The 25,809-nt window shown below is 38.0% G+C and overlaps 2 protein-coding genes across 2 annotated transcripts; both read right to left on the bottom strand.

Moving 5' to 3' along the window:
* Window positions 1-11,611: 11,611 nt before the first annotated feature.
* LOC107084542 (arrestin domain-containing protein 3-like) lies at window positions 11,612-15,779 on the bottom strand. Its single transcript, XM_015374429.1, has 6 exons — window positions 15,409-15,779; window positions 15,226-15,286; window positions 14,973-15,144; window positions 14,802-14,889; window positions 12,650-12,906; window positions 11,612-12,174 (listed from the first exon to the last, which is right to left on the bottom strand). The coding sequence occupies exons 1-6, from the start codon at window positions 15,665-15,667 to the stop codon at window positions 12,046-12,048; spliced, it is 966 nt and encodes a 321-aa protein (XP_015229915.1). The 5' UTR covers window positions 15,668-15,779; the 3' UTR covers window positions 11,612-12,045.
* A 1,702-nt stretch (window positions 15,780-17,481) lies between these two features.
* LOC107084535 (arrestin domain-containing protein 3-like) lies at window positions 17,482-24,034 on the bottom strand. The gene is made up of 6 exons (XM_015374422.1): window positions 23,712-24,034; window positions 23,555-23,615; window positions 23,329-23,473; window positions 23,127-23,220; window positions 19,650-19,909; window positions 17,482-18,418 (listed from the first exon to the last, which is right to left on the bottom strand). The coding sequence occupies exons 1-6, from the start codon at window positions 23,986-23,988 to the stop codon at window positions 18,203-18,205; spliced, it is 1,053 nt and encodes a 350-aa protein (XP_015229908.1). The 5' UTR covers window positions 23,989-24,034; the 3' UTR covers window positions 17,482-18,202.
* Window positions 24,035-25,809: the final 1,775 nt, after the last annotated feature.

Below are 25,809 nucleotides of genomic sequence, written 5' to 3'. Positions count from 1 at the left end.
CTGAGTGACAGATACTGCATACAAGACATAATCATTTCTGCAGAGCTGTCAGCATATGAACAAAATTATATATATATATATATAAAGGGGCTCAGCGGAATTAAAAAGAAGAATGGATGTTTAATATATAAGGAAATTATAAAAAGAGAGTTTTCAGATCATTATTAATCCACTAAAGCATTTTATTACTGAATTGTGGAGAATAATATATAATAATAATAAATACCTACATTACGAAAAAATGTTAAAACCTGTCAGTGAAAAATATTTAATTTTATATTCTGCTACTTTTAACCACAGATCTAAAAAAAAATGTATATTCACCTTCAGGCGCTACAGATGGCTTCAGGAAATCCCAGAAAGCCTTCAGAGAGTTTTCACACTTTCATCGTTTGACACTGTTGATCACTTTATTTTATTAGAGCATCTGGAATTACATATTCTTTATTTCTTTAGAAGGGTCTTAATACATTATTTATTTATTTTGTTTTTATTGTGAATGTCATTTCATTACATTAACATGTTTCTTTGATGTTTATTTGTCTTATACTGGAATTTCCACAGTGGTGTTTTTATGTGTGGATGTAGTGTGACAAATTGTTTGGACCAAGTAGTAACCAGAGTCTGTACCCAAGACAAATTTCTTTTGGGACAATAAAGTTCATCATCATCATCATCATCATCAAAACTGGGTCAGCCTTTCTGGTACAGCACCTGAGTGGTTGAAATCCTACTTGAAGAACAGGGCCTTTTATGTGTCAGTAGGGAACTTTTAACTGAAAAAAAAAATCACATGTGGGGTTCCTCAAGGTTCCATTCTGGGGCCCCTCTATTCAACATCTATATGCTCCCCTTAGCTCAGGTTATAGCAAACAAGATCAGCTACCATAACTATGTAGACGACACACAGCTTAATATCACGTCATCAGGTGACTATGAACCCATCAGAGCAATGGCTAGATACAGAGAACAGATTAATACATGGATGCACCATAATTTTCTACTGTTGAATAAAAACAAAACTGAGATAATTATCTTTGGACCAAAGGAGGAGAGATCCAGAGTTAGCTCACAGCTACAACAGCTAGAGACCATTAATTATGGATTAAATCTTGGTGTCATGATGGACTCACACCTGAACATTAAGACACACATCAAGCAAGACAGCTGGACCCGATCCAAAAGTGTTCTTACTAGAACTAAGAATGTAGAGCACATCAGCTCTAAAGTTCCAAGGTCTTGTTGAAGTTCCAGCCTACCCTGTATACCCAGAAAAGGAACCAAACATAAAGAAGCAGCATTTAGTTCCTATGCTCCACTTATCTGGAACAAACTCCCAGTAGACTGTAAAAGTGCAGAAAGCCTGAGTTTTTTTAAGTCAAAGTTAAAAACCCATTTATTTAGAACTGCCTTTGACTTTCCAGGTGTAAATGTTAACTGAGGTATGATTAGCATACGTTTGTGGTCCAACTGTTTTATTTGTTTTACTACCTGCTTTTATCATGTTTTTATCTTTACTTGTTTTTTTCTCCTTATATTTCCTTTCTATTTTATTGTTTAATTCATGCAAAGCATTTTAAATAGTTTTTGTAATATATTGCACTACCTAAACAAGTTGCCTTGCCTTTTGGACTCCCTACACCATTGCCCACTGGTATGGGGTTGTGTACTTTTTAGCTCAAAAACATGTTGAAACAACGCATGAAAGCATATGAACCAAGACACTCTATTGATCGCAACCACAGAACAGTGAAGCTCAACAACAAGAGCCAAAAAATATGTTAAAACATCTTGACCTGTTTTGGGCGCTTGAGCGTTTTGGACAGCCATAACTTGTTTGGTCTGAGCACATTGGTCTACCTTTTGTTAGGAATCCAGTTTGTGTGGGCTGTTTGTGTGTTTTCTTTTTCCAACAACAGGAGATGCCCTGTCGTCGCTGTCCCTCCCTGCACACCTGCGGCTCATTGGATCATTACCTGTAGGAGTATTTGAGCAGTGGACTGTCACTACCTCGACGCCAGTGTTTGCCAGTTTTGGGTACTCTAGCCAAGCTGAGTTTAGCTGAGTCTAACCTAGCTTTGTTTCTCTGAGTCTAACGAGTTTTTATCTTTGCTCCCCGGCAGGAAGCTTTCCTGTGTTACTGGATACCTGGACCTTCTCCCCCCGGAAACCTCCACATGTTCCGTTCACGTACCCAACGGAAATCCGAGTGAGAGTCCGCTCCATTACTCCTCCGGGTCCAATGCTTGTCAACCTGTCCAGCCTCCAACGTGTGCACTATTCTCTGGATTTACCACACAGACTGGGTCCAAGGACTAACAAGGCCCTCCTCAAACGTGAGTCCCATTCTAGCATAATCAAAGTGCTTCCAAGATTCCCACGGTCCCTGAACTGACCACTGAACTTCCCTCACTTCCAGTTCCAGGTCACCAGCTCACTGAGTCCCAGATCCAACTCCTGTTTGACTCCCTCAATAAACCTGTTAAACTTTTACCGTGCTCTCTAAGTGTTTTCTCTGCATGTGGGTGAGATTCATTAAACCGATCATGACACCGTTCAGTTAAACTGATTTTTAATTGCTCTTATCGGTTAATTCAGCCTATTTTATGTTTTATATGGCCACACTAAAAAAAAAAATCACTAAATTTACAATGGTAACACCAAAAGGGATTATCATAGTAACCATTTACAGCATTGCTTGGTCCGTATCAGTTTTGCATCCTTGTTTTTGTTTGCAGTCCCTCTATGGAGTAAATGCCTCCCTGTCCCAATGAAATTCACTTTTTTTTCCTTTCCTATTGGGACAAAGTTTTCCTTCCTTCTTTTTTCTGCTGGCTCTGCAATCTCAAACCTCCAAAATCCCCAAATGTTCTATAGCAATCTAGGAGAAGTGCATTCATAGGTTTGTGGCTATTGATGGCCTTACATAGGGCTGCCAAAAAGCTGTTTATCTTAGAGTAAAAAAAAAGAACAGAGCCATGAGACTGCCACTGGGACAGTGGCATAAAAATCACATGTTTGGTTTTCCAGCCAGAGACAGTGGTTGAGATGACAGACCTCTCAATTATCTCATAAATACCTAGATTACCATCACAGGCACTTAGAAGAGGGTGTATGAAGTTAAAAATTTTACTTAAAGCTGCTTTAACAGAATGAGTACCCCTATACTTACATGTACCATTTTAGACCGTAGCCATCACAGTTTTACTCGACATATTACTATTCATCTCAGAAGCACAACAAAAAATAAATATCCCTAAATCACTTTTTTAAGCATTGTTGTGACCCTTGTTAATATTGGGGACCTAAAGAGCTTCATCTGTGGCCCTTGCTACTACCTTAGTATGTCTTAATTTCAGGGTCTTTTTTTTCTGTATAGAAAAAAAACATTTCGGATGGGGGGTGGGAGTATGGGGGTGCTGTTTGATTTGTACAGCATTATGTGGTATGAAATAGAGGCATCTGACGCTGAGATCTGACTCAAGTTATTCTGCTTTTATAGTGACTACATATCAAATTCCTTAAAAAATTTATATGATATAACTTAAAATAAAATGCCATATCCCAGGGTCATTTGAAAAAAGGCTTGGAACCCAAAGAGATTAAAATCTGTTGTTGTGCTGGTTTTTAGTCAAATATACACAACACAAAATCATTATATGTTGCTATGAGTATTTTTTATTCTTAATCTCTATAATGCATTTAATGACCTAACTTCAGTCAACAATAAACTGATATAAAACTGCTAAATGCATGTGGAAAAAAATGTAATAAATTGACGTATATAGGAAGAGAATGACAAAAAGTTGGTACAAAATGGAACTAAAAAGCTGCAAAAGAAAAAAATATGTATGATTATATAGGTCTATGAGTGGAATGCTCATAGTTTGCATGGAGTTTGCATGTTCTCCCTGAGCATGCGTGGGTTCTCCCTGGGTACTCCGGCTTCCTCCCACAGTCCAAAAACATGACTGTTAGGTTAATTGGCTTCTCTAAAGTCCCCTTAGGTGTCAGTGTGTGTGTGAATGGTTGTTAGTCCTGTTTGTCTCTGTGTTGCCCATTGACAGCTGGTGATTGGGATTAATCATGTCAGAAAATGGATGAATGGATGTCTATGAGGGGAGTGTTGGCCTAGTGGTTAGAGCAGTGCTTTGAGTCATCTGGGCATACACAGTGTCTGGGTCTATGAACAAAACCCTTAACTTCACACTGCTCCCCGGACGGCACACAATGGCAACCCACAGCTCCCCAAGGGGATGGGTCAAATGCAGAGGTTAATTTCTCCATTGTGAGATTAAAATAGTTCAATTATTATTATTTATTATTACTTCCAAAAATTATGCTAATAAAATGATTTTGCAAAGACAAATGCATATAGATACATTTTCAGATAGTTATTTTTTAATGTTGAAAGTGTTTTTGAAACTTGCATTTGATGTTTATTTATATCCAATTATCAGTCTAATTGGTAGGGACCAAAACTGTCTTTGGCCCATGGCCCCAAGTCCTGCTAGATTCAGCCCTGGATATCTTGCAAGCTATATTGGTGTCACTATAAAACTAGCAAAGTGACAAAGGGGAGATAAATCTGCACAACAACTGCTTGTAAAAACTGTTTCATATGGTTATTTTGGGGCTGTAGTTATCACAGAGCAATAAATGTATATTAATAACGTTTTAAGAACTTTACTTATTAATTTGCTATATAACACAGTAGGATTCACTGATCTGATTCTGAATCATACTGTTGCTGATCTATAACTGATATATCTATTAATGCAGTCAACAAGTGCAGGGCTGATCTTCAGTCCTGAAGTTAAACCCAATTCTTCTCACATTCATAAATTAGAGGGAGGTCCCTAATTCTACAATAGCCTATAGGGCTTCAGATTCATGTGAAAACCTGTCAGAGGGAGGATGCATGTTTATGAATGAACATGGGCTCCCTGCCTCAGTTCAGAGAGGAGTATTTTAAGTAAAAGAATAAGTCAGATGTGTTTGTGACTCAGCTGAACCTGCAGCACTTTTATTACATGTGCACTTTTAATATGCTAATAAAATGATGCAGTACATTTCAATGATGGGATCAAAATCAAGTCATTCTGTCACATTTGCACAGCTGTAAAGTTTTTAATCACTTGAATTGGAGCTATGTATATATTTAGTTTTGTGGTTATTTGTGTTATAAACAATGCTTTCTGCTGGATTTTGGTATCCGGCTTATTGACGGCGGTGAATGCCAGCGGGCATTAAAACAGCGAGCGGCCATCTGCCAGCCTAACGAACTAGCAACCCCACCAGCTGCAGTCGCAAAACGCCCTACAAAGCAGGACATGCATGCAGCTTCTGACGTCTGCGGCCACACTGCGCTACAAAGCCCAGAAAAACCCAGGAGCGGAAACAATGAGAACCGAGCGCACAGGCGCCGCATAGGTCCCAAAACTGCAAGTTTTTAAACAACATCGGTTCATTTCGGGCGAGCTGTCGGTGAGATTATTCATTTTTTTTCACGCTGGAAAAAAAAAACCACATACATAAAAAAAGACTCATGCAGGGGCACTTTAATACCCCGACATGGCGACGGCAAGAAAAGGGAGAGAGCTTTTTACTATTTTGGAAACTAGCGCGGACGCAGAAAGTAGCACGGAGTGCGACAACCAAGACGCCCCGCTTAATCTTTCCGCCGATGTAAAGTGGTTCGAAATCCCGAACAGAAAGCCGGACTCGGACGAGGAGGAAGACGAGGAGACGCGGGGGGCGGCGGAGGACGGCGAGGGGGAGAATGGAGTGACGAGCTCTGCAGCCGCGGCGGAGGCTGCGGACGCGGCCAGCCTGATCGCCGGAGGAGGCTGCAACATTATTCTGGTCACCGGCAGCAACGGGATCAAGCACGACGACGAGGACTACGCGGAGGACTGCTATTATTCCACCTCAACTAACTGCTCCGACACCAACTCCAACGATTCGGATATTGATTTCTCCGATCTGGAGGAGGAGGAGGAGCGCAGGAGCTTTTTCGGCTTTGAGGAGGATCTGGAAGAGGATTGCGCATCTCCAGACTTCTGGGGCGAACCGGACCAGATGATCTCCATCGAACCGTTCTCTGCCGCCAGTGGCCCTCAGCACCCACTCGGGGATGAAGCTGACACCCGTGACTATTTCCGGATACTCTTCCCAGATTCTCTTTTTGAACACATGGTAGAACAAACAAACAATTACGCCCTCTATCGGCAGAGAAGGGTTGGGAAATCGGACCCCCACTGGCACCCCACTGATGTTAGAGAGATGAAAGCTTATGTGGGGCTGAACATTCTGATGGGCATTAATCAGCTTCCAGACACGGACATGTACTGGGCCAGTGACATTTTTATTGGGAATGCAGGCTTTAAAAAAACAATGACAGCCAGACGCTTTGAGAAACTCACCCAGTATCTTCAGCTATGTGACCGGGAGTCTGAGCCTGTGCGCGGGGAGCGGGGATATGACGGCCTCTTTAAAATCAGGCCTCTCCTGGATATGGTGGAGAACACTATGTGGGATGCCTACACACCCAACCGCTGTTTGACCATAGATAAGTGCGCCATTGCCACTAAGAGGCGCTTCTCTCCTACCCAGTATATGTCCTCTAAGCCCCTGCGGAAAGGGCTGACTGTGTGGATGCTCTGTGACTCCCGCTCAGGCTACTGCCACAGGACCAAGATCTATGTAGGTAAGCCCAGTGATGATGAGGCAGCAGCCGCTTTGGGTTACAGGGTGGTGAGCTCTTTAGTGCGAGGCCTGGAGGGTCAGTACCACCATCTGTTCATGGACAGCTTCTTCACCTCTGTGCCCCTCCTCCAGAGACTGCTGAGGGATGGACTGTACGCCTGTGGGCCCACTCATGCCGGGCGAAAAGGTTACCCAGAAGTCCTACGTCCTCGCAATGTGGGAAAGCTCTGCCAGGGGGAGTTCTACCAGTGCCAGCATGGTAACCTAGTTGCTACAGTGACCCGGGATGTCAAAATGGTTAGCTGCCTCTCCACCAACTCCACACCTGGGATTGTGGGGATCAGTCCGAGCCGTCAGCACCCAGACACAGATGGGGAGGGGGAGAGCGACAGCCTGGACGGCTCTAGCTTCTCGTTCGGTGTACCACGACCTCTGCCACTGCTGCTGTACCAGGAAAACATGAGGGGGGTGGACCTGTGTGATCAATTGAGGGAGTGCTACCAGGTAGGCAGGCCGTGCAAGAAGTGGTGGCGCTACTTCCTGTGGTTCTATGTCAACCTGTGTATCGTCAACGCCTACATAATACTTAGGGAAAGCCGAGGTGGCGCGCCTCCGGCTGGATTCAATGGGAAGCAGTTCACACAGCGTCACTTCCGCGTGCGGCTGGCGCAGCAGCTGATTGGAGACTACCAGGGGGCAAGGGGCATGGAGCGAGCAGCACGTAAGAGGCATGCAGACTCCCCCATAGAGTATGGACATCGACTGGAGCGCATGTCAGAGCGCTCCCGTCGATGCAGGAACTGCACAAACAAGGGACTGCGACACGAAAGTGTTTTCGGGTGCAAGATATGCAACGTCCACCTGTGTAGGGGTGGCTGCTTCTCTGAGTTTCATAAGTAAATCTGAACTCTTTTTATATATATATATATATATATATAATTTCTGTAATCAAATAACTCCAGTCAATGTTTTTTAAACACTACAAAAAATATTCCAAAGGTTACCACTACAAGTGCACAGTATATTCACACTTTATGTAGAGCTAGTTTTAGATTAGAGGTATAATTGCACGAATAATATAAAAAAATAATTAAAAAGCTGTAGATTATTTTAAATAGTTGAATGTTTTGGCATCTTGCCTTCTGTAACACTGACAAAATTGCCTTGTATCACTTTTTATACATTTAATTATTGTAAACATTTTATATACAAAAAAAAAAACCAAGAAGTCAAATGTTTCTGCACTCACAATAAATCACAAAATGTTTACGATGGAAAGTTTATCTTTCTGTTTTTTTCCAAAAATAAAGGCTTCATTATGATGAACTTAACTGAACTCTATTCTGTTTTTATTGTTTTGGTATAATAAAAAAGGCATCAATGAGGAATCTGAGGGTTTCTGACATTTAAATCTTTGATGAATATTCTGAACAAAAATTTTGGTTGGGACTTTAAAGGGGACACAGCTTGGAGCAATTAGAGTAGAAAAAACCCCTCAGTCATTCCAGCCAATCGACTAAGAGATGCACTTTCTCCCTCCAACAGCAGCCATCTGTGGTCCGTTTACAACAAATCCAAAGTTGTGGTCCTTTTCACTGACAAAACTGAGAAAAATGAATAAAGACTCTTAGATGAGTATGCTGTGATAAATAGGCTGGAGAAAGCAGAGTAGTGACATAATTTAACCTTGTACACAAGCATGGGTTGAATCAGCGCTGCTCGGTCAGGCTGTAGACCTCAAGAGAGTTTAGTTAAAAATTTTAGACACAGGCAAATATTTTTCTAATGAGTTTATTCTGCTGTGGGCTTCTAATTCTGTATGTAGGCAGAGATGGGCCACTTCTGCAAGGCAGAGTCCTCGTCTCCAGCCTGCTTCTGTCTGAGGTCTCTGTCCTTCTTAAGCTTTCTATCTCTTTATCACTCTCCCTCCTCAGGCTCTGCTGTGCCATCCCTCACACACACATCACAGAGACACACACATCCTCCCCTCCCTTCCCCTTCACTCCACTACCCTGCACTCCCTCTCAACCGTTCCCCAGCTGGGAGAGGGTTAGTCAACTGGACGCCCATCCCGCTGATCTGCGGTCGCCCCCGTGGGGGGTTACCATGGCAACCGTGGCCGATGAAGACAGGGAGTCGCCGGCAGGCCCACATGGTTGTCATGGCGCTGACTCTGGCTACGGCAATGGGAGGTACCAGAGGCCACACCTCCATGCTCGGCTCTCCAAAAGTAGAGAGGGCTGTGGTATGGTGTTGTGTAGTGTGTGTGTTGGTGTGTGTGTGTGTGTTAAAGGAGCTGGCTGGCTCATAACGTGCACAGCCTGCACAGAGCCAGAATGGTTACCAGGCAGGCTTTGCTACAAGCACAGTCAAGACCGAAATCGCTGCCAACTCTGAGCCCGTGTTGTTTTCTAGAGACATCCTCATGCAGGTGTTGCTTGGCATTAGAAGAATCTGTCTTGCCCCCTGTCACATCGCCTGTATTAAGATAGATGAGGCAGATAAAGCCACATTTGGGCCTATTTACAGTACAAAAGTCAAAAGCGTGGACGCACAAACGATTACTTCGAATAAGTGGTATTTTGTCAAATGTTTGAAGTACAATATAGATATTTCTCCCAATAATCCATGTGAGTAAAGCGTCTTCGAGTTCGGTTAGTTTGGTATGAATCATAAACCCTTGTCTGAGCTGACTCATGTCCTTCCCAGGGTAGTGTCCTTTTCAGGGGACATAATTTTTCCTGGATCGACCCCGACCATAAAACTCTGAAGAATCTCTGAGTCTGTTAGGAATAAGGGCCTGGTTTCAATTAGAAACCACTGTTTGGCAAGCACACATACTGTAAGAGTCATCAATGTTCCTTTGTTGAACTCTTTCCTCAGTGGTAATATGAATACTTAGCCAAGGATGATCAAGATGAAAGATTTACCATCTAAACCTCGGTATTTTGCCTTTTTTTCTGTACAGAATTCATACTGTCACCCTTTAAAATAATATTCTGTATTGCCTCATATGCTTAATGATAAAAGCCTTTTTTTGTCAGGTTAACTTTGCTTACAAATTAAAATAGTACCACAGTCAGAATTAGATGTTCTGCATAACTCATAGTCGTCTCAGCAGACACATGTACTCATTAAAATCAAATCTCTTCACCCTATTTCAGGTGATTAGATAACATTTTTATATTAAGATAATATTTTATAGATTATCTTATGAATTAACAGTTCTTAGTTGTCCTTTGTCTATTTGCAACCACCTGTTGCCATTTTGTTTCTTGCTTTTTCAGTTGCATATCTGTGAAAAAGGGCCTGTTTCATTTTATTTATAGTACAGCCTATCGGTGTGTTTTTCCTTTAAATTTATTTTTAGGAAGTATAGATAAAGTCATGAATTTTATCGGCTTTATTTTTAGTTTATCCAAATTCTGTACTGCACTCTTTTTTTGCTTTAGGTTTGAGCCCAATGCAGGAGAAAATACTGAGTCAAGCTGAGTAGATGCTTTTCGTAAAGCAAATTTATAAAAAAAAAAAAAAAAAACATCAAAACAGCTGAATGACAACCTATGCATATTTTGTTGATCTATCAAATCTGGATTTATTTTCTACAAATAAAGTATGTTTTGACCCTGACAGTGACCTTTACAATAAAAGAGAGGCTATATAAGGTATTGCAACTTTCTGTGTGGTGTGACCTGCTCTGCTTCCTGACTATAAGCATTGATGAGTCAAGCTGATATTATGGTGTCAGCCAAAATGAATCTTATCCATAAAGGTTTTCCTACCTTATTTAGATGGTCAGCATAGGGATGTAAATGTCTATCTTACATACGAAAAGTCGAATGTTAATTTCCAGCTAACTCCCGTATTTAAAACTTGAGATAATGGACGGGGCCGCCTTTTACAGCTGCTTTTTGTATCTCTGCTTCTGTCTCCTTGAACCCCAGTCGGCCTCGGCAGATGGCCGCTCACACTGAGCCTGGTTCTGCTGGAGGGTTTCTTCCTGTTAAAAGGGAGTTTTTCCTCTCCACTGTCGCTACAAGCATGCTTGGTGTGAGGATTGCTTTTGAGTCAATGAGTCGATGCAATCAACTGGTTTTCCTTAGATATAATACTTTGAATCAATTTGACTGTATGATCTAGTTGAACTGTAAAGTGCCTTGAGATGACTTGTATTGTGAATTGGCACTATAGAAATAAACTGAATTGAATTTAATTAACTGACCTCAAGTTGGCTTTCAATAGGTGTCTGAATTCTGATGTGATGTAAACTTGTTCTTGGTAGTCAGTTTAAATAGAAACCCCCTATGCAAGTTCAGACAATTTAACAAGAAACCATATTGTGATTTAATCATTTTAATTGACGTGTCTAAAGATAAACCCTTCTCCCAGACTCAAGTCATTTGCAGCATTCAACAGGTTTTCCTTCAGTCATGCCCTGTGCTTAACTTCACCTCTCTATATATAATCTCTTACCAGCTTCCGTGTTCCTGGTGAAGAAGAGCATCATAGTGTAAAGCTGCCACATCAATGTTTTATAGTGGGGATGTTGTGTTAGTTTTCCTTTTGTTATAGCATTCTGTATTTAGTACGTAAACTCAAAGTTAGGTGTATTGGATGAACCTTAAATATGGATTTTCATGCCTACCTTTCAGCAATCATTCTTGCAAAACCATACAGTAAAGATTTGTACTTTTTTGACAGATTTACTTAACTGAGCCGTGAATGTTAGCTCTTTAAAGGACCAACTGCTCTACAATAATATTATACCAGAATTGTATTCTGATCCTCTCAGTCACAAGAAACAAGCACATAAATATACAGACAAAGGGGCACTGGACATACCCAGTCTTTTTTATATGATCAATTTATTTAATAAAAAAAAACTATTTCAAGAGGTAGACATTTTCGGTTTTGTGGTTAAATTATCCTCAAAGTGTGTGTGTTTTTTTTTATTTCTATATTTTTTTTAAGCTATAGTTGTTCTGCACAACTAAATTTTAAAAATGTGTCAATATCTTCTTCCCAAGTAAAACTGGATTATCTCATACATTTGATCTCAAGTCTTACTTTGATTCACTACATTTCACTATACAATAATGCACCTATGTACACAAAAACATTCAAATTAAATATGCCATTACTCAAAAGTTGCTGACACTGCCATCTAGTGGACATGTACAGTATATACTGAATAATGTTTTACCACCATCAGAAGTTACTTTAACATAGACCCAACTTTAAAAGTGATCACTGTAGCTACTTTTATCAATTAATTTAAAATAACACCGACTTGCATTAATACCATTATATCCATCTTCCTTTCTCAGAACTGTCCTTTTAACCAGGAAGTGTCCTGAAACAGATAGGTCTCCTGGTTTTTTGGGGAAGAGGTGCTGGCGAACTCTGCAGGATGACCAGAGGAAGTTTAATTTCTGAGTCTCTCCGCAAAGGGACATTAAGGATGACCTGTTGGCGAAAGAATAAAAAAAAAATTACAAACATTCTAATAATACTTTGATAAACTGACCTATTAATATGACAATGGGCAGTAATGTATGCAATGCTTTTTTCTCTGCCTAATGAACAATTGTGTTGTGAGAGCTCAGATGCAAATCTGTTGGGGTAGATGGCATGATGGAACAGGTTGTGGTGTAATATGAAACTCTTCCCTTGATGAGCCATGAGGCTTTCAACCCCTCCTATTTACTCTCTCTTTCCCATCACACACTCTGTTTGTTGAGCTCTTTTCATGATTCCAGCACTTAAAAAACCTTCAGTTAGTAAAATAAATACATTTATGAACCAAGCCTTTTATTGAGTTATAAAAATAAAGAAATTAAAATGGTGTTAAAATGAGATTAAAATGATATTAAAATGGTAGAATAACAAGGAACTTGTACAGCTGTCTATATTTATCGCCTAACAAGTCTAATTACAGTACCTTGATTTTGTACTCAAGATTCATCAAGCTGCAGTTGAAGAAGGTAGCAGGAAGATATGGAGGGATAATCAACACTTTGGTTACAGTCTGACTGCTCTCGGCAGGAACTGCGTCTCCTATCCCGAACAAGATGTCCTTTGTTTGTGTTTTCCTCTTTGACTGTGCCACAAAGGTCTGCTTCTCACAAAGGTAGAACTTAGGTGTTACAGAGCGTGCCGAGTCATTGATTACTTCCACAGAGACTCCCATTGCCTCACCTTTTTTCAGTCAGGAAGATGCAAACAAATTTATTTGAAAAACAGACATGCAGAAACACTGAGCATTACTCAGATAAATGTTTAACTAATGAGGATATTTACCTGAAATTCAACCGGATGTTAGAAACAAACCATGTAATCCACTCATAAAGAAATTTATTTGCAAAAATCTGTTCAATATGCTGAAGAAAAAAATCCAGTGTAGGGACAGACTATTGGAATGATTTTTATAATCAAGACCAATAGTTCCCAGTAACAGTCTTAACATTTCTGGGTGCATTACTTATTTCATTGAACAACTGTACCTCCATATTAAGCTCTCTCTACAGCTCTCTAAAATTGATCAAAGGCTCATAGGAAACCTTTATTATGATTCATTTGACTCCTCTGTAATACATTTTGTGATGAGAATGTATTCAACACCAGTTTATTGGTTTCTTATCTCTTTCTTAAAGGTATAGCGGAGGATGTTCTTTTTCCGGGTGTATCATTAAAATAGGTGGTCCTCCTAATTGTCAATCCTTCTGGTGATGTGTCACCAGTGGTGAGCCTGTCATAGTGGAAAAATTGCAACTCTTCTTTTGGAAAGTAAGCTTGTATGAACGATGCAAACAGCAACTTTTAAGCACGTGCACGAGAAGAAATGGACACATGCATGCTCTCACACTTAAAGTTGTAGGGAAGTCATATTTAAATTTTAAATCATTCTGGATTAAACATGTATATAAATGTAATCTTTATCAGACCATATTGTCCCAAAAGTTAGAACATTTCTATCTAAAAGAAAATCCTGTCTTAAAATCTATATCTATTTTTTTCCGTTATCTTATGCAGGCCAGTTGGTTATACGTGAGATTGTACACTTAATTTCGGTCAATCATATATCAACTGTCATTTGTCAATGAAATTTTTTCGGTCATAGCATCTTGATTCATATATCACAGCTAATATACGCAACGGAAATAAGAAATACGAATCATTTACTTTACCATTGAGTTGCGTCCCAGTGTTCACGGGGATGGATGTCTATGTCTTCGGCAGGCGTAGAATTAATAGAACTGGCAGCATTGCGAGGCAATGGTTCAAACATGTACGGCTGTAAGCCTTCTACATCAAACCAAGCTTCTGCCGCCCTGGCGTCCTCTTCCATAACATCTTTGTCCGCGCTTTCCTCCTCTAAATAAAAATGTATGACAGAGGAGACTCATCCACGACCTCCGGCATGTTTCTGCTGTCCAAAGCGTTCCTTGACTGTGTCGTTTCTAAGTCACCAATTTAATGCTACTTGATCCCAATGTAATTTCCCATTGGGAACCTGCTACCACTAAGTTGCTAACTGGTTAGCAAGATGCTTCCGAGAAACCGGCTACAATCAAGCATGCTTGCAAACCTTCCTCCACAGCAATCCCGCCCCCTTGATAAACGATCAATCACATTTTTATTGACCCATTTAAGGTCGGGCACCACTCGGGAGAATTTGGAAATGCAACGTTGGAACAGCCGCTTTCCTACGATTTTAATGGGCGTTCCCTCTCGGGAGCGGTTAATTAATTGTGCATGTGCATTTTTTGGGTGAAAATCCTCCACTATACCTTTAATTATGGCCCTATTGGTCATTAAAAAATAGAAGTATGTCTCTATCCAATGCCATCAGTATGTTGTGTTCACATCATGTAATTCATATATGACACCTTTGCAAGGAGAAATCCCTTCATCAAATAGCACTCTACACTTTTAACAGTAATTACCACTACTACACTACAATACTATCTAGATACTTCCATGTTTTAGATATTTTCTGTCTTTGTATGTATTTTCCAGGATTTTTGTGTACATGTTCAGGACTGTTTCTCTTTGTAGATACTTATGAAAATGTATGTGTTAAATCTACTTACCTTGCTTTAAGCCCATTTTTTCAGAGGTAACATTCATAGCAACCTTCCCAGAGCCACAAAATGAAATCCTGGTTGCGTGCTGTTGCTCCTATCATACCATATAAACACAAGAGAGAAATCTAAATCTTTTAGACATCTACAGAAATGAAGCTAAGCTAAATAATTTCTCACCTTCAGCCCAATGATTATCATTTCTGATTTGGAGGCAAAGGGGAACTCTGACTTGGTCAGAAAGGGAAACTCAGTCTTGGTTTTGTGTACCAACCAAATTGACTGAGTCAAATGAGCTCTCAAACTATACGTGATCTCACCCCATTTACCTTTATAAGATGAAGGCATGTCTCTGTAAAGGGAGAACCCAAAGGCAAAGTATTTTATCTCAATCATCATATTTTAGTTAGTAAATATCTGAGAACAACTCTACCTGCTTGGAATCACAAAGCTGAATGGAAAAACCTTTATCCCAGGGCCTATGATTTCTGAACCTCAAAACAGAGAATAATCTTACACTAGGTGAAAGTTTATCAACTTATTAGTCATGAAAAATTATAAAAAAAATAAAATGAATAACACTCATCTCAGAAACCAAATGGCAAAATAAACTTACCATCTCCCTTTTTTTTGTCTTGAAGAATTATATGCTCAAAATAGAAGTATTTCTTCTTGTTGCAGTAAGCCACTGAGGTTTGTCCTTCCTGCTCATACCAAGTCACTTTAGCTTTTCCTTTAGCTCTGACCAAAAAACTCTGCACTTTGATCTCTTTGCTGGTTACCACTGTCACTTTCCCAGAAAGAATATCACCTGGGGAGTAGGTTCCTTGCTCATTCCCCCTGTCGTACTCCACTGAGAAATGCTTCACAGTCATGATAAGACAAACAGCCAATCAAGCTTCTGATTAAAAATCTATTCACATAAAAGCATTGTGCCGAAGTCTTGGAAGTTAGAATTGGGATGATGCCTCACTTTGATGAACAAAGATGCCGGTAAGACCAGAGTAGTAGACTAGAGAACTGGGTTCTTTGTCTGAACAGATCACGTAATCAAACCTGTTGGTGTCATTTTCACATAGGTAACTCTATCAGGGAGGCCAAAGGCATTAGTTTAACTGAGTATACAGGGATGTTGTACTTTATGTGTGCAAGTTAAATTTTTATTCTTTTTTGTAAAGCAATTGGTATAATGTACCAGTTAATAAACAATCATTTCAAATTCAATAGCTTTTTACAGAAGGTAAGACAAAAAACAAAAAAAAAAACAGTGGAAACTATCAAACATCACAAATTAACAACAGATATAAAAACACATTTGAAATAACACAAATTAAGTCACATGGTGATTCACCATAAAATATGTTGTTAATTTAAAACAGAGTAAAGCATAACGGGTAAGATCAACACAACTGTTTAACGGATCAACTACAATTAAAATGTAAAACAATAGGAGCTTTACTATCACTAAATCAAGGTGTAGGGCTCTACTCAGAGCAAATGACAGTCTAAATTGGTGATTCAAAAGTGATGAGAGAGTATTAATGTGATATTCATTTTAAGAAGCAAGTAGAGGCCAGCTGTCATACCATTTGTCTCACTTCTTGATTATGTTTAAGGAGGACCTGATGTGCTATGTACAAAAAAACAGAGAAAATTAGACAGCCATTCTAAAAATGCTGCATTACCACAGTCCAAGGAAGATGACATCAATAAGATGGAACTAAATTAAACCATTTTCATGACATTTAAAAAAGAAACAAAAATCTGACAGTTGTCAAACAGTTAGGTGGCTCGATTCTACAGAAAGGTTGAATCAGCCAGATCTATAATCAAACTTTTGTTTAAGTTAACATTTTTGCAGAATCAAACATTGAGTGACTCACTCCTATAAAAAGCTTCACTTTAATATATAAAGATTTAGGCAGATATTGGGCTTTTATGAATATGATGAGAACAGCATTGATAAGTCCCACTGCTGTGCAAAGAGGAGCAGAGTGGGATCAACCTTCCTGCTCCACTGTTATCCCAGGAAGTTCTCTGAACTTCTGGTATCTGCTTCCAGTTTGAATTAAAAATGTGAAAAAATTTTCATTTATTGACTCATCAGGAGGAGACAATATGGGGCCCGTTAGAGTATACAAGTAGGAGGGTGCTGTGAAACCATGCAGAGACGGAAGTCAGATACTGGGACTCGTATCATCTGGGTCATTCTAGCAGTGTTGTCACCTAACTTATTGTGTGCAGATGATGAAAAAATGGTACCTTGTATAACCAGTTTGGGAAAATATTTCCAAAGCTCTCATTACCTGACCTTAAGCAAGCAAACAGTCTGTCAGTCATGCTTAATTGGTCAAACAACTATACTCAAAAAGTCATAGAAATTCTAAACATGTTTCTATTCATTTCAATGTCGGAAACAATACAAACACTGCAAAAACAATCTAAAAATAAGTAAACATTTCTTAAATTAAGTGTATTTGCTTTTAATTTCAGTAGGTAAACATGATTTGCCAATGGAATGAGTATTTTTACTGTTAAAATAAGACAATGAGGTAATAAGCACTTGAAATAAGACAATGCAATTCTTTTTTTTATTATTTAAATGTAAATTGCCTTGTTCCATTGGCAAAGTGTCTCACTTACCTCCTCAATTCAAGAACAAATGCACTTATTTTAATTAGATTTCTTTTTTTTTTTTTTGCAGTGTGGGATATACAAACTAACAGGATTTTTTAAACATCTCACTCTAGTTTAGCACAAAATTCTGATTTTAGGAGACACAATGTCCAAGAAAAGAATCAGGATAATCCACAAAATCAGGACTTCTAAATAAGAAGATTTCTTTTTTTCATTGAAAAATTAAGGACAATCAAATTCTTCCAACAGTTTGGCAGCAGTGGCTCACAGGTTTGGAGTTTGTCCTGTACCTGGCGGGTTATCCATTCAAACCCCAACTCTGTCCATCTCAGTCATTGTGTCATCCATCATTTGTGTGTGAAACAGTGAATGATTGTTGTGTGAAGCAATACACAAGTACAGGCCATTTATCATGGTTTGGAAAAATGATCTCTAATTGTCAATGTCTTCTAATTGCATAAATCCGGGGAGAAGGAAGTACAGTAGGCCTCCAATCTGTACTCATCCCTAGTCCATCATGTAGCCTTTTTTTAATTACATGGTTTAGGATTTTTGTATTAGCTGTTATGCTCTCAATGAAGTCATTTTATCTAGCTAATTTATTAAATTAATCGCCAAGTTCACTGATGGTGAGTGCATTGAATTTGAGGTAGTACTTGCAGCTACATTTGACCAGTGAATGAACTACAGTATAATGAGGAAAAATACCAGTGCAGCTACTGCTGGTGTGACATACTAAAGGCTACCATTAGAGGAGGAATTTACAATTAAGATCATAAATCTCCAAAGGGATATAAGGGGTACATAGCAGATTCTTCATAGGAAGGTGGGGGTTCCATTGATTGTGACATCCAGGCTGGCTGGTTTCGACTTGCAAATGTTTGAGATCTAGAACAACCAGATGTACTCCCCTCCCTCGACAGCTCAGGAATGATGACAATAGGGAGTTTGACAACCAAGTCTGTCTCACATGGGATTTCCAGATATACCTGCCATGATAAAATATAAAATTTAATGATAGAGAGAGAGAGAGACAAATATAGTTAAGTATAATGCATTATAAATAGAAGTATAATGCATATAAATGTAAGCACAATTATCTATTCACATTCACATTCATTTTTTTGTCATTTTGCAAACATGGTTCTTCCAACTCGGAGAATTAACATTCTTGGCCCAGCAGTCTCAAATTGTACCTGACAGGGATTCTGTGAAGGAAGCTAAATATTAGGACGATAACAAGAAGTCTACCATCCTAATATGTGAATAATATATAGTTATGTGGTCATTCACGACTCTGATAAATTACAGGCAGACTGGTCTTTTTGTACAACTCTTTTAAATATCTTCTCAGGGTGTTAGTTTGTTATGTCTCCAAGTTGGCAGTTTATTGTTATGCAGCAATGCCCAAGTGATGAAGGCACAGTTCACTAGCAGTTTAGACAAATATGTTATGGTTCGTCCCTTTTGGACTTTGAGTTTTCAGTTATCTATGTCCTTCTGTTTTGTTCTTTGGTTTATTTTCCATTTTATATATATATATATATTATATATATATTATATATATTATATTTAAGCTGTGTTGCATTCTTTTGAGTTACTCAACCTGAGTTGCCCCCTTTTGCTTGTCTCCTTTCCCCAAGATCCCTTCTAGTTACTTCTATCTACTCCTGCTCCACATTAGCTCATTAGTCCAATATTTTTTGTGTTCCCCCTATATACACCTCCTCTGCAGTTGTTTATTGCTGGTTCCTCGTCATACCTTACTCCTCATGTGTGTTTTCCCTGGTGTTTCCTGTGTTTTTGGTTGTGCAATATTTGGTTGTTGAACTTTACATTCTGTTGCATTTGCTTCTACATTACATGATAAAACTGATGTGAAAATATCTCCAAAATTTTTTTTGGAATAGAATGTTATGAGGTACCAGCCTAAGCAAATAAGAGAAGTTGTAAAAAATGAACAAATAAATAATAAATAAAACAAAAGATATGCAATTCAAACCTATCAAGCTTATGTTTGTAAAAGGATCATTAGCGTATCTTTTTCATTTTCCCCTGATGGACATTTTTTGAAATGCCTGCATTTTCGATCTACATTCAAGATAGTTTTTACTATTTTTAACATTATAGAATTAAGATTACCATGCCATCTAAATTAATCTTATGCTGAATTATACATAGACTACAAATAACAGCATTTGCCAACAAGGTGAACCTTACCTTTAGCATGTACTCTAGCCTGATGAGGGAGCAGTTCAAAATGGATGGGGAAAGCTCTCGAGGGATGATCATTTCCTTTATCACAGTGGTTTGGCCAGATTGCGATTCAATAGCATCTGACTTTTCCTTCTGTATTTCATGTTTCTGAATTTTGCCTCGGTTTGGGCCAAAGAAGGTCTTTATCTCATACAGTACAAATTTGGCTTTGACTGAACGACTTGAGAGATTCTGAATTTCAACTTTGACCCGGAGGACCTCACCTGTACAATAAAGAGATATACAAGTAGTCAGTCTCCAGCCTGACACACCAAAAAGCTATAACAACAAAATAGATGTAGAGAGGAATTATGGGCCAGTAAAAAATTTAGAACATATTAAAAGTGTGGTGCAAATTTCTATTTTATTTCTCTTTATTTGTATCCCTTAAAAAACTTTTTAAATCAAGTAACTCAAAGTTTCTTGTTAGATACCATGAGAAAGCGATTAGCATCATGTAAAATTGTGAGTACCTTACTAGTATTATTCTTTTATTGTTATGGATGTAAAGCAGCTGAATTTTTTATGATATCAATGGACCAAAAAGCGCAATCTGATGCGATATGTCTAGCCATTTTCTGGACTTATGCAGTATAAAGCAAGTCCATATCTGGTAGATGCCATCGCACAATCCCCTGTAGCATTCTCATTAGAGGTGGGCGATACTGGGAATTTTGGAATTGATCCAACACAAAGTAAATTAAAAAGTCAGTAGCGCTGACATTGGTACTGATACCGATACTTGAACCTGTTGATCTTTTTGTGTTTTTTGTTATTTTTACGTTATTAGAATTGAACAATTAACAAAACAAAGTTTCAAAGCAATTTAAAACAAAATCTTAGACTTAGACTTCAACAGATTTTATTTTGTCATTTTGTACACATACGTGTATACAAAAAGAAATTTTGTTTAGTACAGCTCTCTAGACTTTTTCATTTTTCAAAGTGCAGCCTTGATAAAAGTAAGCAGCAGTGATTAAAAACATTGTGATGAAAAAAAAGTCTGCATAGTTACAGTTCCAACATTAAGTTATTAAAACAAAATTAGCTCTAGAGCAATTATTGCTTGTTTGGCTGGTACAGGTGAGCCACGTGAGGAGAGGGCAGGGCAATGAGCAGAGTGCTTTGACACAGACAGTAAGACTTTGGTGAATCTGCAGCCGTCAGCGATGCATTAGAGGAAAACAAAGGATAGATCTTTTCACACAAGTGTTGTTAAATATCAGTACCAGCAATGGTATCAGTATCATCAATACTAGGATCGATCCGTCCACCTCTAGTTCTAACCACCCATGCCAACTACTTCCTTTCTTGTGCAAAGACCTGATTGAGAACAAGTGTTGGAAGTACCAAAATAATGGCGGTAGTAACTGCGCTGTTTTTTCATTGAAAAAATAATCAAAATACTTTTTGCTTACTGTTACATTGCCTGAAATCTAACGTAATGCGTTAATACAACTTGATGATTCAAAGTGACTCTTTATAAACACGCTCTCCCTGAAGTAGAGCGAGTTTTATACAGCAGGCAGGGAAGGGAGCTAAAATAGAGGCCTACGTGACTCCGACTGACTGAGGAGCCATAATATTCATGGGTCTTTAGAATGTCTTAAACACAGAGGAGAGACGATGGCACAGAGCCACTGATTTAATGACAGCGGTTTTCCAAAAAGAAAGCGCAGCTGAAGTCAAAGGATAAATGTTTCTATAATTTGCTCATTATGTGAGGGAACAAAGACTTTATAAACGTCGGTTAGAAGCTGTAATCTTATGAAGCTCCTTGCTTCATCTGAACTGACTCACAGCTGCTGCCCAAAATCACCTCTTTCAGGGCTACATTGATTTTGTTTGCATGATTTATGTTTTTTCACACAAATAATGGGATCATAGAATCCTGCAAGGGTTTGTTATTTTATGGAATTCTATTGAAAATAATATTTTATTTTTGTTAAATTGCTTGAAAAGTAATATTTTTCACTTTCATACCAATTGTATAGCCTTTTAAAGGCTGTCAATATGCAAAAATAAAAAGTTCTAAAAGATCTTAATGTTCTTTTCTTATAAACAAACAGACACCATTATATCTACATAATTATAGTACAACTCACTTGTCAAACCACAAATACAAAAATAAGTATTCAATGTTTTCAGATGTGTAGACCTTATAATTAATTATTTAATTCATTAATCAATAACAAACACCTTATATTCCATAACTGGACCTCTAGTTTCAGTAACAAGAAGTTATTCAAATTCTTCAACATTTTTGATCATAAAACATAACTTCATAGTTTCTTTGGCTGGTAAAAAAAATACTTATATTGAGGAGTAACTGAGTTACTAACTCAATTCCTTTTTTAGAGAAGTAACTAGTAACTATAATTAATAATTTAAGATTCCCAACACTGTTGAGGACATTAGTGAAGACATTATCATGAAGATCAAGGATCGCAGCAGACTGTTCATTGATAAAGCTGTGGAGAAAGTCTAGCTTAGGAAGCTAACCCTGAGCTTTGAATATTTACAGTAACAGAGCACCTTTCGATTAACCATCGGAAATCTTCAAAGAATTCGGCACAACTGTCAAGATATCAAGACATGCTCGTCCATCCGAACTGACAGTTCAGGAGAGCATATTTTAAAAGAAGGCTAATATCCTTGATCTCCTATAATCTCGTAGTTAGCGTTTTCTTTTGCTTTTTAAGAAAAGCCATGTTAAGGAAGGAACGACTACATCGAAGGTGCTGCTCTGGTCGGATCAGATAAAAACTGACATTTTTGTCTACGCACAAAACCGTATTTTATATTAAATACCCAGAAAACATGATGCATGCAGGGATATAGGGTGGTGGCAGCATCATGCTATGGGGATGCATCTCATCATCATCAGCTGGATTAGGGAAATAGAAAAAGATCTGTACTGTGTAAAGTTCTCTATCAAGCCCGAGGATCCCAACACCCTTAAGAAAAATAGTTTAAATTCAGGCACACCCATGAGTCAGAATGGCTAAGACCTAAATCTAATTGAAAATTTGACTTATATTGGTGTTGAAAGACAGTCCACATGTCAAGCTGTTATCATAGCAAAGGGTGGTTCTAAAAGCAATAAATTGAGATGCACACCACAGTTGTCCCTGTCTATTTGTAGAATGTTTTGAAAATGGTGAGTCATTTGTTTTTATGTGGCAACAATGTACTGCTTTGTGTTACAATTACTAAAATGTCCCAGCTGTAGTTTACGAATGTAGCATAACAACTTGTAAAAAACATCACATTGTATTGATGCTTTTTTGACAGGGCTATGTGTGTCAGGCAAAGGGTGTGCCTAAATGTGCACAATCTAACAATATTATGCGTACATCTTAAAGAGCATAAGGACAATTAGAGAACTAATACTTTGTAAACCGTAATTCATTTATTTATTTTTACAAAGCAAATACTTACCTTGTTTGTATCCACTCCGCCTTGTATGGACATCCATTGTAACCTTTCCAGAGCCAAGAACAATGTTTTTGTTCACACTTTCATGTTGGCGGGCCTAAAATTGCATTGCAAAACATACGGTTTATATAAATTGTACGCAAGAATTATTTCTTAGATCAGAAACTTTGACAATATTTCAGCAGTTCTGTTTTTTTTTTCTTACCATGAGTCTACTGCCTCTTGCCGTGCCCATAAATGTGAAGTGGGTTTTAGCTTTTCTCCTAAGCTTCTTTGACTGTTTTAACTCTGCCTTCAGCGTATGAACAATTTGCCCGAAGATTGAGGAGAAAGATGAAGGTATTTTCCGGCTAAATAAAAAGAGATAGGAATTATTTTCTGAAAATATATACAGTAGGAGCACTAACTTTACATTAATACTGGGATAATACCTGTTTGGTATCTTAAAGCTGAAAGGAAATACATGCCTTCCTTTTTCAATGACTTCCCTTCCTGGAACAAAAAAAAAGCTTTTGTATAACTATTATCAGCTCTGATTAGATACATTTATATTAAGTACTAGAAATGGTAATTAACATCATACGTCACCATCTTGTTCTCCTTCCTTCACGATATCCTGTTTGATTCGATAATATTTCAGTTTGTCCTGAAAATAATCATCAGTCACGTCCTCCCTGCTGATGATGTCCCCATAATAATTAACTAAGCGAACTAAAGCTTTCCCTTTAGCGATAAAAACAAGTGACTGGATTTTTGTTTTCTTTGAGGCCTCCAGGATGATCCGTCCATTTATGGTATCTCCGTTGGTAAAAATGTTCCTGCTGTTGATGGCGTCATATTCAATCTTAAAGTGTTTTATGGTCATCTTTAGCTTTAGCTGAGAATCATGAACAAACCAAAGAGAAACTCAAACTGTGTGAACCCTGCAGTCCTGCTGAGCAGTATTTATACCTGAAGAGTGTTGAGCTTGCAAATCCTGAATAACCTGTTGGGTTGTCTGATGACAAACCTTTAGCTGGTTGGAATGCTACATGATTTGCAAGAGGGGAAAAACATCAGGACAACACAAAAATATTTCTTGGAGAAATAAAAGGCTGGTTGACCTTAAAATCACTGCTTTCCAGAAAAACATGCTTTTGATAATGAGAACTGCCAGACATTCTCTAGCGTTTTTTAAGAATTCCCTCTAGCGTGGTTTTCTTTTAGAATCTGTATGCAATGTATTCACTTTCCAACTAAAGTTTAAATTATGTGATTTTTAGAGCAAATATATTTACATAATATATTCTTTTAAAACAGTCTGTAATCTATAGTCTCTGAAATAGAAAAGTTTATCCTTTAAAGTGTGTAACTAGTAGGACATTTGTTTACATATTCCACTTCACCTAAATAGCTAGCATTTTAACAGAACCTGGGTGAAGTAATTTACATTTTTTGTATATATATACACTAAATTCAGATTGTATGGATGATGCTTTGTAGGTAACAAAAAAGCTGTATTACATTCATAAATCATATGATGCTATATTTATGTTACATGTGATAAAGCATATTTTTTGACTCTCTTTTGTCACTATCTTCCATGATGGTAATCACGGAATATATTGATATTAATATTATAATCCTAAACAAACAATATATTCCAAACAAAAGTTTTTGATACAATTACTGTGCATATTAATAGTGTTTTGGTGAAATTCACTGTTTGGACGCTTTATTAGGTAGATCTTGCCAGTACTGGTCTTGACTCCATTTTGCCTTCATAGCTAGCTGATTTGTTTCTAACATGGATCTCCAACAAGGTCTCAGAAATGTTTCTGAGAGGTTTTGGTCCATGAGATACTGTTATTTGTCTTTTTAACTAATATCTGGTGACTAAAGGCCCTCAGTACGATTGCATAATTGGAACATAGATGCCTTCATTCCTCCAAGAAAATATTCCCAAATATCTTTATATAACCATCACTAGCTGTAACCAATTGATACTAGATGTGATATATGCATTCAAGTGTTCACATTAATTTATTTAATCTTACAATCGGAATTTGGAGCAAAAAACAACAAAAATAGGACAAGCTACCTTTAATCCATTATTGTTTATTCATTGTGAACATGTGTCCAACCTGGTGACACTACGTTGTTCTTCTGTATGGTCCTTGATGTGATACTTGAAGGGCTGACACACTGTGTATCCTCATTTGAGTAATTACTTAAGCTACAGTTATCCTTCTTTTGTCTCACATCAATTATCCTTAATTTATCAAAATCCTTAGATCAAATCGAGTTTTATAAATGTTTTTTTAATGCTTAATGTCATTTAATTCCCTGCATATTTACAGTACTGCAGATGCCTAATGCATCATGTTTCTGCCTGGTGATTGGCTAATCCACCTGGTTAAAAAGCAGTCAGACAGGTGTTGCTATTAAGAGGGCTTTTGAGTAAATGTAAACTGTTCTACAACAGTACTCTGAATATAAAATCTTTGTAGGTTTCAGGTGTTCTGCTGCATAATATTCCTTTCATCCCTGAACACCTGGATAATTTAGGGACTATCAAACCATCAGTACTTCAGCTTTACCTGCAGGTGATCCAAAGATGAGTAAACTATTGATAAATGCATTTGCAATATTCAACACCTTATTTCATTTAGATTTATTAATAGAATATAGTTTAAAACAAGCATTT

The sequence above is a fragment of the Cyprinodon variegatus genome, unplaced genomic scaffold (assembly GCF_000732505.1).
Source record: "Cyprinodon variegatus isolate N-32 unplaced genomic scaffold, C_variegatus-1.0 Scaffold103, whole genome shotgun sequence".
In the NCBI taxonomy this organism is placed as follows: domain Eukaryota; kingdom Metazoa; phylum Chordata; class Actinopteri; order Cyprinodontiformes; family Cyprinodontidae; genus Cyprinodon; species Cyprinodon variegatus.
The sequence above is the reverse complement of the archived record's forward strand: the minus strand, read 5'-3'. Positions and strand labels throughout refer to the sequence as shown.